We start from the raw sequence: 13,044 nt of genomic DNA on the forward strand, positions 1-13,044 counted from the left end.
ATATATATGAATGAATGTGCATATATACATACATGTATACACATATATTCATTCATAAGCTGTTTGTAGTAATTGCACGAGTTTAACCTCTCTCTTCTTGCAAACTAACATTAAACTCACATATAAGGGCGCAATACTTCTAATTCTAAAGTCGACCTCGTTCTGAGATCAAATTCCGCCAAGGTCAACTTTGCCTTTCATCCTTTTGGGGTCGGGGTCGATCTAATCGATTGACCCCTCTCCCCCAAAATTTCGGGCGTTGTGCCTAGAGTAGAAAAGAATACTTCTAATTCATTCCCTTTCCATTTTTTCTCTCTATCACACACACGTATACGTACATCAATAGTACACACACACATACGTACGTCAATAACACACACACACACATACGTCCGTCAATAGTACACACACACACACACACACACACACACACACGTATACGTACGTACAATAGTATACACACACGTATACGTACAATAGTATACACACTCGTATACGTACGTCAATAGTATACACACACATACGGACGTCAATTGTACACACACACGTATACGTACATCAATAGTATACACACACACACTTATACGTACGTCAATGGTATACACACATACGGACGTCAATAGTACACATACACATATACGTACATCAATAATATACACACACATGTATCCGTACATCAATAGCATACACACACACACATCCGTACATCAATAGTATGTACGTACACACACAATATACTACGTCAATAGTATACACACACATATACGGACGTCGATAGTACACATACACACGCGCATACGTACATCAATAGTATGTACGTACGTACGTACACACACACACCCACACAAAACATACGTACGTCCAATGGTACACGCTCGCTCGCCGCATAATACACATTCACGATGCAATATCAACAAAGACAGTAACATCCTGTTTAAGATTATTTTCTCTTGAAGGATTTCCAAACTTAAGACATGGCTTTTAACTTCAGATTAGGGTCAGCTGGATGTTAGTAGAGCGGTTGAAAGACAACAGGTATTTATTTGTCTTGTGTCAGGTTACTCTGGTACATTGGCTCTAGTCGTTAGGACGATGTATATCAAATTGACACCTTATATTTACTTTGCTAGAAATAGCAACCTAATCCCCTTCAAACCCATTCCCATTATCTTAAACTAAGGACGATATAATAATAGTCGATGTAAATGTTGGTTAACTGGTTGATTTTCTCCATTGACGCTTTACATGGTAAAAATATGGGAAGCGTGAGAGAGATTCATGGTTAACGTAAGAGGTGCCACATGAATGCACACACTAGGCTTGGTGGAAGGCAATGAGTAAAAGAACGCTACACACACGTTGAGAAAGAGTTTTACAGACGGAAGAGGAAGAGAGTAACAAAGTAGTTATAGTTGTACAAATGAATAATTCGTTGCGATTATATTTTATTAATTTTGTTTTTGAAAATTATCATTAGTCATCGTTTTGTATAGGCACCAAGAAATTTGATCAAGTTGTAATTGTTGAACATACACCATATTTCCCGATATGCATGATGGTAAAAGTATACGTTCACATTTAACATGTCGTATGACATATATATAGTTCAGATTTGTACAAAAAACAGTTGAGGAGACAAACAAGGTACCTGTATTCGTTTGACGCTTAGGAAAATGGAAGTCTTTGACGTTTCGGGCCTAAGCTTTTCTACAGAAAGACATGAGAGGAAAAACGTGTCTGGATTCACTGTTGTGTGTGTGTGATATATATCCTTGATTTCCTCTATATATCACAACCAGTAAAACACTAAGTATAGCAGTGATGAAACCACTGTACTAGAAGCAGATTGGATGATGATAAAAATCTACTTGGAGTTTTAAATTCAACAGCAGCAGTCGTACATCTAACTGCACACACACACACACACAGTGTAAAGTACATGGCCTAGCGGGTAGGGTTTTGCACTCACGATTGCAAGATTGTGGTTTCAATTTCTGGGACGAGTGGTGCGTTGTGTTCTGGAGCACTTCGCATTGCTCTGGGATCGCTTCGACATTTGACGTGTGGTACACCGTGCATCTGTTCAGACAACGTCGATGTGATGGATGGAGTGAGCTAATGTATCGCACAAACATTTAATCATTATAAACAAATCATTTGTGCTGATTGTTTGGCAAAAGAAATTGCGGAATCGTCTTTTTCTGACCAAACACACGCACACACATATATATTATAGAATATGAATGAGCGATATTCTTGATTTAAAATTTCTACAATTGTTTCGATACATTTTGAGTATATTGTTGAGATATTGTGTTTTCATTATCATGTATCCAAGGAAAATGCGCTTCATCAAGTATTTTCATTCGCCCTCTCGTCATTTCACTACCATCATTATATATATATATATATATATATACGACATAAATGAGTGTATGTGATATATGTTGAATATGCCACGGAAAGGCATGCGTCCTCAAGAAAAGCAGATTAAATTTTCAAAATCTACATCCCAAATCAAAATTTTTCTACAAGAAACAACTCAACTCGTAGGTTGACAAATCTCCCACTCTGTCTGTCTGGCTTTCTCTTTCTCTTATGCCTTCCCCTCTCTATATATTTACTACACTCTCTCACTCAGTCTGTATATGTATATCTCTCACTCATGCTTCCCTCCCTCTCTCTCTCTCTCTAGATATATATATGTGTGTGTGTGTGACATGTAATTGCTTTCATTTTGTTTAAAACTTCATCCATTCTAATGTTTGCTTTCATTTTATGATAGGCAGCTATCATGCAGAAAATGCTAGCTTCCAAATTCCGTTTTCTAACTGGATAAAAATGATCAAACTTTAAACCTCTAACATTTTCCCAAAATGTTTTTCTGGAATAATTGAATCACTAAATCTGATTCAGCTTGAAAAAGTACATCAATATACCAAATTTGAAAATTTTCACTCAATTTCAAAATCTGTGACAGCAAAGGTCTTAATGGAGCCCTAGCTGCACTATTCTTGGGGAAGGGAAGATAAGTTGTCAACAATGGACGTTATAATTTTGGTTGGAATGCATTTGATCAAAGGTTTCTTCTGTTTAAAGTTAATTTGGGTTAAACTACCATTCCCCAACCGTTTTCCCCACGGACCTTGACAAAGCACAATAAAGTGCATGATATATAATTTAATTATTACATATGTAATTACATCAGCATTATGTACATATACGAGTGAGTGCCGAAAAGTTGCTGGCTTTGGGTAAAAGAAAATACAGGATCAGTTAATTATGATTTTATTGAACATACTCCCCTCTCAGATTCACACATTTATTGCAGCAGTCCTTCACTTTTTCTAAGCTCTGTAAAAGAACTCAGAAGGTTGGGCCTCCAAACAAGCCTTTTGCGATACCCTTAAAGCCAGGAACTTTTCAGCACCCCTTCGTATCACGCAAAAACACCCAGCGGATTGCAATAGTCAATAAAATAGAAATAGAATTTAAACATCTTCTCTGTGTGGCTCGTTGGTTGGGGTCCTAGGATTAAGCAACGCATTTAACATAAATTGCATGTTTATGATACAAACACACACAAACAATTATTTGTCGATTTGGATTTTTCAAAAACGGGGGCCACATTTTTCATTAACGAAACACTTTGAAACTTGGAACACTGGCATAATGTGTCATATAAAACCTCTTTTTCTCTTAGTCTTCTTAAAAAAAAAGAAATCCATAAGTTATTCCATGTGAAAGTTGTATTTCTGTAATTTCAACCAATCACTGACGTCCATTCAGCCGATATACATTAAGTGCCGACTACATAAACAAACGATTCTGAAACAATTAACCCTAACCCTAACCTTAGGGTTAGGGTTAGGGTGAAAGCAAATTTAAAATGAAAAAAGCAAATAAAACGAAGGTATGGAGATTAAATACGCTTTACATCGCTTAATCAGCCAAAGGAGTAAATGTAAACAACTGAATACTTGTCAGTGATTGGTTGAAATTATCGAAATAAGACAATTTTTTACATGAAATAAATTCGAATACAAAAATATTTTTCTGTTCTATAACACAAAATAGATAAGTATACGAAGTTTGAAAGTCTTTCCGTACCAAAAACACTACGTAAAACATTAATGAAAAATGTGGCCCCCGTTTTAAAATAGATCCGTCGATTTTGTTCAGTTATGAAATAACTGAATATTTTTGATAACATTATATGTGGGGTGGGAGAAAACTTTTACTTCCATAATTCGTAACTAAATTTAAATGTTTTCTTTTTTTGTAATTTTAAATATTAATTTCGTTAAAAGGTACAACCCCCCCCCCCCTCATAACTCTTGTTTTCCACCATTTAATGAAAGTGAAAAACATTTTGTTTCTAGTAGTTTTTAAAAAATATTACGCCATTTCAACCTGTACAGTTGAACATGTTTCTATGTACCTTGAGTACGTACAGTGTGTTAGTTTCGTTTTATATTGCCCTAATGTATATTAATAGATCTATGGTTGGGAGATTGTGCGTTAAATGACAGGTGTGACCCAGTGATTCATGCTTTCAGACTGCACACGCCTTCGCCTGGCACCTACGTTCTTATATGACATGCAACTGTGGTTAGTTGTATGTGGTGCAGTGTTTGCAGTCTAGGCACAGTGTATTGTTTTCATTTTTTCACGCTTTCAGTAAACCTCGTTTCGATGCAGATCATCCCCGATCAAGTAGGCTTATTTGTTATCAAAGACGTTCCAGCTCAGACTTTTATTGTCTTTTTAACAATGAAGAGAGTACACCGTGCCTGGAATGCAAATACTGCACGTCATGCAATTAACCATTGCATTCAGTCCAAATATCTGAAAGAGAAAAAAGAAGACTTAGTGGGTTTTACGTGTCGTTCGACGGTCACGTTCGTGTCATTGATCTCTCAACACATTGGAACTATACAAATCCAAAACACTGTATGTATATGTGGTACGTGCATGCTTATGCTCGGCTGAATTAAGCCGTGTAACGAAGTAACACAATAAACAGAGAAAAAAAAAGAAAGAAAACACTGGAAAAATATTTAATAAACCTTTTCTACGATGTGATGTGATTTTTACATTGAGCGAAAACCTGATAAATCCATGTATTCTTACAACAAATTTTAACAATGCTATTTAAAATTATATGTATATTAGAGAGAGACAGAGAGAGCTAATTTGTGGTGTAAAATCACAATTATCAGTTAAAGTCAGTTATTTAACATTTATGAAAATAAAATAAAAGAAGATTGTTTTCCTACTCCCAGATATGGTAACGTTGTTTAAGTTTACGAAAATTTCCAGTTGTTAGTGCCTAATTTGCATAACTGAATCAAATTAACATTGATCTGTAGATCACACCTGTTGTTTAACGGTCTACTTTCGCGCCAAACTATATGTCGATAAATACATCTGTGTACTGCCTTTATGGCAAATTGAATGAAATACACTTGGTCAATACAAAACTAAAAACCAAAGAGTGTACACCTCCGAGATACATAGAGAGAGCTTTGTATAACGAAAACAAAAAAGAAAATAATTTTAATAAGCTTTTTTTCGTAATTTTCATTATATTTTCAGGCATTCTTTCGTTGACAAGTTTACTGCTTCTAATGAAAGAATACCTATTTTCTGAAGTTGAAAACCTAATAATACATTTTTAAAGCATATTTTAATAAAACTAATGCTAGACAAAAAATACTGCCAATTTGAAATGAGATAAATTTGGTATTTTTCTAATATGAAGCAATTGTCCTTTAAAGTTAGTTTACCGTATTTGGTAGGACATAAGGACGCACTGTTTACAAAACAATATTTCCAAAAATCACCCCGGGTCCTATATGCGAAGTTGTCCCTTCCATAAGATTTAATGCATCGAAATCTTTTCCTTTTGATTATGCACTGCTGAAATAGGGAAGCGCCCGTGCATATTTTATGTCATCATTTCACAATTACGGAAATAAAAATTTGATTCCCACAACGAGTAATAACGATGTTTTAAATTTTTGAAAACGTTCAGATGTTAATGTTTTATTATATAAAACATAAACAGAAGTGCAGTTTATTAGATTATCTTTGATTTCATGAACATTCTATGAAATTGTCTCAAAAGAAAAAGAGTCTTGATTTGATAGTCACTTTTTAATGCTAAGCCATGAACATAAATAAAATGGTTATGTTAGCTATATTGCAAAACAAAAAAGAAATTTTGATTTTTAAAGTTTTCACAATATCGTGAAAACAATCACATTTATCTAATTCCACCAAACCAAGTTATGTAAAAATAACTTCCGTGTTTTACTAAAATATATTACTGCTAGCCCAAGCATTTTCACAGCATTCATTTTACTATCTTTATTATTTTTTCATTTACCTAAGCAATCACTATTTCATTTTCCCACAATAATAGCTCTTAAACCTGACAAGGCTTCCCATGAACCTAGCAATTTCGTTGAATTTAGGCTTAACATATTGAAGCTTTCATAGGACAGGCACTAATAAGTTTCCTGATTTCATGTGTTCCAATTAAATCAAATACTTCATCTTTATTAATTACACTTGCAAAATTTGCAGTGAGCCAAACCAGTATTTTGTTCAGCAGCAACTAAACCAGTTATAATAAATTATTTTAAACAAGAACCATGTGGTTGGGGAAGCAAACTTCGCTCACATTCTCAAAATTCGTTTACTCCATAAATGAACAGCAAAAGATATGTGAGGTGTGAAAGATGAAACAAGAAGGGATTAATTCCAACCAAGTAGGCTATGGCAGGATTTGAACCCAGAATGCAAAGGATTAGAACAAGGCATAGGTGTGGTGATGTTCCAGGTTCAGGCGTAGGTGTGGTGGTGTGGTTACAGGTTCAGACCCACTGTATGGTACCTTGGGTGTCTCTCACTATAGCCTTAGGCTGACCAAAGCATTGCGAGTGGATTTGGTTGATGAAAACTGGAAGAAACATCTTGTATGTATGCATGTACGAGGTCTGGTCAGTAAGTATCCGGAATGTTGCCATAGCAACGAAGCTAAAGCATGCAGAGTGAAGCCGCTTGGCAAAGATTGACATAGTGTGCATGCACAGCAGAGTTCAGTTTTAGCTCACTTCTGGTGTTTACAGCAGTACTTGGAAGGAGGGTGTGTAGCGTGTGATCATCGCATTGACCATGACAGAGAAAGTTGTTATAGCAATACCTGCTCAGAGGCCTACACAAAGTTGCAGAAAGTGTATTGAGAGGAGTGTATGAGTGGTTCAGACATTTCCAAGATGGTCAAAAAGTGTCGGTATTGACAAACGTTCTGGGAGATCTGCAACCAGCAGAACTGAGAAAAACATCGCAAATGTGCATGCAGCTGTGAGGGGAAATCATCAAATCGCCATCCATGAGTTATCAGGGGATGTGCAGATTAGTTAAGGTTCAGTTCAGTCCATTATCACTGAAAATTATTGTATGAGACACGTGTCTACCAAGTTTGCGCTAAAACTGGTTTCAACTGACCAAAAAGATACTCGGGTTCCAGTTGCACAAAATCTCCTTGATTGTGTAGAGAATGATGAAAACGTTTTTGAAAACTATGTGCAGGCCTCTGAACAGGTATCGCCAAGCTTTTGGCAAAATTGATGCCGATTCTTTGCTCAACTTCCTCTGTCATGGTCAATACGACGATCACACGCTACACACCTTCCTTCCAAGCTCTTCCGTAAACTGTGGAAGTGAGCTAGAACATTAAAACTTACTGCACATTCACAACAGAGTTCAAGGTCAATCTGTGCCAAGCGGCATCACTCTGCGTGCTTTAGCTTCATTATTATGACAACAGTCCGGATACTTATTGATCAGACCATGTACGTGTTTCTCTCACCACCAATGTTGCTTTATGTCTCCATAACTTAATGGTTCAGTAAACAAGATCAATAGAATCAGTACCAGGCTTTAAAAAGAAAATAAGTCCTGGGGTTGACTCACTCAACCGAAACACTTCAAAACAGTGCCCCAGCATGGCTGCAGTCAAATGACTGAAAAAATATAAAAACAAATAAACACTGCAAGGCATTCAGTTTGGTGTTCTTCCAATCAATCTACCACCCCGTCATGGTCCCTTTTTAAACTGTACCTTTAGAATGAAAGGTACACTTGACCTAACTAGAAATTAACTAAATTGGCAACCCTGAGGCTACAATTACTTAAAGCAGGAATTTCACTTAAAAATGCGAAGTCAATGTTCATATACTTAGTGTTGTGAATCAAGAATTTTTAATTAAAATTACACCAATGGAAAGAAGAAATGAAACATTAGCTTGTATTGTCATCCCTGTTCTTTTGACTAGAATTAAGTTAATGATTTTTCCTTTCTCTTTCAATGAAAGTATGTTGACACTTCTACTTAATCTGTAATTTTCTGATTTTACAAGACTAATAATTCCTTTATTACCTCTGCCTTAGCAAAGGTGGAGGTATTGTTCTCAGTCGTGTTTGTTTGACTGTGGACAAGATATCTTAAAAACTGCTGGATTGATTCGGATGAAACTTTCAGGGATATTTGGGCTAATGACTGGCACAAACTGATTAGATTTTGGGATTGATCTGGTACAGGACAAAGATTCTGGATTATTTTTCCTGTTTTTTTTTACTTAATTTTTGAGAGAAGTCAGGTTAATTTTTAGTATTCTTGTTTGTGAGAGCTGTCAAGTTTATTTCAGATATTCTCATTTTAAAAATCATCTCTGGCTAATCGTTGAGGATGTTGGTGTTTCCTTGGTGGAGGTTTGTGCTCTCTGAGTGCTAGTTTATCTTTGTCATTACTTATCAAACATTTCTCCAGTGTTCCCTAAACCATGTGAAGTTATAGAACTATGAAGGCGCAATGACTCAGTGGTTAAGTGTCAGGCTCACAGTCATGAGGTGGTGAGTTTGATTCCCAGACCGGGCTATGTGTTGTGTTCTTGAGCAAGACACTTTATTTCATGTTGCTCCAGTTCACTCAGCTGCAGAAATGAGTTGTGACATCACTGGTGCCAAGCTGTATTGGTCTTTGCCTTTCCCTTGGATAACATCAGTGGCATGGAAAGGGGATGCTGGTCATCCACAAACAGCCTTGCCCGGACTTGTGCCTCAAAGGGGAACTTTTGAGGCGCACCCTGTGGTCATTCATGACAAAAGGGATCTTCTTCATTCATTACAGAATTAGCTTTGGATGGGACATAAACCTCATGGTTTATTTAACCAGTAGTAATTAAGTTTACTAAAAGGGATCTTCTTCATTCATTACAGAATTAGCTTTGGATGGGACATAAACCTCATGGTTTATATAACCAGTAGTAATTAAGTTTACTTCTGTAAGGTTTTATTGAGTAGAATGAAAAACTTTAAGGGTATTTAGGTGGTTAATTCAGAGAATTCTATAAGATGTTTTTTTATTATTTTGGAACAAAAGAACATAATTTTGAGGAAAGTTGTGGGAGTAAAAATAAAAAGTAGGAATGCTCAATTGAATTAAGGAATTACCTAGAGCACTTTTGCTTTTGACATTTTTGAGAAGATACTGAAGGATATTAAAGTGAAATTAATTTGGGTTTTTATTACTATTAGCATTAAATTACCCAATCAATAAATGTTCTATTGTTATCCTTACAATCCTTTATAATTTTGGTACGAGGCCAGCAATTTTAAGGAGAGAAGTTTTTCACATTGACTCAGGTGCTTAACTGTTATTTTATTAATCCTGAAAGATAAAAGGCAAATTTGACTTCAGAATGTAAAAGCAGAAGAAGTCATTTTGACTGGTATTTTAACAATTCTGCCAACTTGCCGCCTTTTTAAAATTGATTTAATTCTTGTTTTCATCTGTCTCTAATAATATCCCTTTTTTTAGGAATATATATATGGCTATGTCTAGCTGTTCCATGCTGACCAATGAAATGAATTTGACCCACCAACGATGACCTCAAACCTAATATCAAAAAGTAGGATTGCCGAAGGAGATCCTCGTCACAAGAGCCATGAAGAAGTATTACACATGGTACAGCAGCTGCAATCAGAGAACAAAAACTTGATGCTCAACCATGACACCATGGTAAAGGACATCAACCGACGACTACAGGTGCACTTGATGGAGATCCGAGGTCTGAAGAGCGTCAACCAAAAACTGCAGGATGACAATCAAGAGCTGCGAGACCTGTGCTGCTTCTTGGATGATGAGCGCCAAAGTGGCAAGAAGTTGGCTAAAGACTGGCAGAAGTTTGGTCGGTATACAGCCAGTGTGATGCAGACTGAGGTGATGAACTACCACGAAAAATTACGAGAACTTGAGGTAGGTTTGTGTCTTGACTTTCCATGTGTTTAACCCCAGGTCATTTCTAATAAGTTGATCTTTGGAAGAAAGGTATTCATCATCATCATCGTTGTCATCATTTAATGTGTTTCCCATACTGGCATGGACTGGATGGTTTGATAGGGAGCTGGCAAGCTGAATGACTGCACCAGGCCCCAGTCATCTGTTTTGGCACGGTTTCTGCTACTGGATGCCCTTACATGGTGCTGGCACAAATGCTTTTTACATGATGCCAACACAGGTGCGTTTATAATGTAATCATTGCATCTCTTTGAAAATCTTGGGTCTACATTATCCAATGTTACATTATTTTAAGCTAGTAAAACACTATTTTCCTGCATACAATGTAGTATGAAGTGTAAATATGTAGTGCAAACCTTATCACTATCTTTCCAAGGCCTGCTTCATTTCCCATGGAATTTAGGGCTTTCTAAAGTCGTCTTGGTGTATAAGTCAACCTGCCATTTTTGGCTGTAAATTTCAGTCTGAAAATTTTAACTTGTATGCCGGAAAATACAGTACAATTAGTGGGAGATTGACAAGTTTCCATACAGTTTCTGTCAACCAAATCCAATCACAAGGTTTTGGTTGGCCCAAGGCTTACGTAGAATGCAATTGGTCAAGGTGCCATGGCTTCTTAATCAGTCTTGTCTGTGCCCAGAAGTATACCATTAATATTACTGGATTAGTAGGATTAAATTAGGCTAAGTGAATTATTAATTACTCTTTGTTTAAACAGCGAGAGACAACAATTTGTCTTTTATTTTGCAATTCAAATCCTATGTTTTCTTTTACTTGTTTCAGTCACTGCTCTGTGGCCATGCTGGAGCACTTCATTGGAGGGTTTTAGTCAAACAAATCAAATCCCGTGGAATTATTTACATTTGACGGATATTTGTCCTCATCAAGTTCATTTCCAGGCAGTGACCTGAATAATAATAATAATGACAATAATAGTAATAATAACAACATTGAAAAATACTTTAGGAATGAGAACCCAGGTTCGAAATTTCCCCAAGACACCTGATGAAGGTTGGAGGGTATATCAGCCAAAATGTTGAGATGAGGACAAATATGTCAAATGTAAATAATGTAAATAAATCCAATCCCATTTCTTATATTTTTTTAAGTCTCAAATGTAAAGCTTGAGCATTCAGTCCTCGATTTTTGTTTTTTCAATTTTGATTTCTGTTCCATTTTTATTATTTGTGTTGTTATCTTTTAAGATGAAACAAGAAGAACTGATTAAAGATAACTTGGAAATGCAAGAATTGTGTCTTTACATGGGCCGAGAACATTTGTTTGACAACGACAGAGATGATGGAGATGGCAGCAGTAATGGGACAACAGGAGGCAATGAGAAAATTGAAGAAGTCAACCAAACTCAGACTCCATCCGGTGACCAGTCAGGACAAAACTGTAAGTTTTCATCAATGGAATTTTATAGAAATATATAAATCTTTGTCCAAAACATCATATTTCTTTATGTAAAAGTAATGTTACATACTTTGGTATTGTCAAGCAAGCAAAGGAGCATCTTTGCAGTTTCCTGGTCTTTTATCTTTTACTTGTTTCAGTCCTTAGACTGTGGCCATGCTGGGGCACTGCCTTGAAGAATCTTGGTCCAGCAAATTGACCCCAGAATTTTTTTTTTTTTTTCCAAGCCAGGTACTTATTCTGTTAGTCTTTTTTACCAAACCACTATGCTACAGGAATGTAAAAAACACACCAACATCAGTTGTCAAATAGTGGTGAGAGACACAATTTATATACATGACAGGCTTCTTTCAGTTTCCATCTACCAAATCCACTCACAAAGCTTTGGCTGGCCCAAGGCTATTGTGGAAGACATTTGCCCAAAGTGTCATAGTGTGACTGAACCCAGAACCATGTGGCTGGGAAGCAAATTTCTTACCACACAGCCATGCCTATTAGAAATAGCAACCAAATCCTCAGGTTACACCCTGTCATCATAAAAAATCAATGGTATGAACAATGTAATCATAGACATAAAAACAACAGACAGGGTGGTCGTGGTTGGAAACTTTTGATCATGGGTCAACTCAATCTGGGTTGATCTAGAGCTAAATACTTGACCTTGCTCATCTTGAATTCTGGAGGCTGGATTTTATTGATGTTAGGCACCCAACCATAGAAACCATGCCAAAGCAGGCATTGGAGCTCAGTTCAGTCTTTGGACATATCTGATCTTGTCAAACCACTCAACCCATGCCAGCACAACATTGAACATGCTGGCATGGTTTGGACAGTTTGACCAGGGCTGGTAAGCTGAGGGGCTGCACCAGCCTCCAGTCTGATTTGGCATGGTTTCTGCTGCTGGATGCCCAGACACATATTCGTAAGTAAGGATTTAGTGTCACACAAAGCTCTTTTACTTCTTTCAGTCATTTGACTGCGGCCATGCTGGGGCACCACCTTTAGTCGAGCAAATCAACCCCGGGACTTATTCTTTGTAAGCCCAGTACTTATTCTATCGGCCTTGTTTTGCAGAACCGCTAAGTGACGGGGACATAAACACACCAGCATCGGTTGTCAAGCAATGCTAGGGGGACAAACACACACACACATATATATATACATATATACGACGGGCTTCTTTCAGTTTCCGTCTACCAAATCCACTCACAAGGCTACAGTAGAAGACACTTGCCCAAGGTGACACGCAGTGGGACTGA

The 13,044-nt window shown here is 36.8% G+C and overlaps 1 protein-coding gene across 1 annotated transcript in view; it reads left to right on the forward strand.

Annotated features, from left to right (window-relative positions):
• LOC106879320 (coiled-coil domain-containing protein 85C-A) overlaps window positions 1-13,044 on the forward strand; it is a 42,039-nt gene that overhangs the window by 16,735 nt on the left and 12,260 nt on the right. Inside the window, exons 2-3 of the mRNA XM_052972834.1 lie at window positions 9,890-10,327; window positions 11,575-11,767. Coding sequence (XP_052828794.1) covers window positions 9,956-10,327; window positions 11,575-11,767 — 565 coding nt within the window. The 5' untranslated portion in view covers window positions 9,890-9,955. The remainder of the gene's footprint in view (window positions 1-9,889; window positions 10,328-11,574; window positions 11,768-13,044) is intronic.

This window comes from Octopus bimaculoides, chromosome 1, assembly GCF_001194135.2.
Source record: "Octopus bimaculoides isolate UCB-OBI-ISO-001 chromosome 1, ASM119413v2, whole genome shotgun sequence".
Lineage (NCBI taxonomy): Eukaryota > Metazoa > Mollusca > Cephalopoda > Octopoda > Octopodidae > Octopus > Octopus bimaculoides.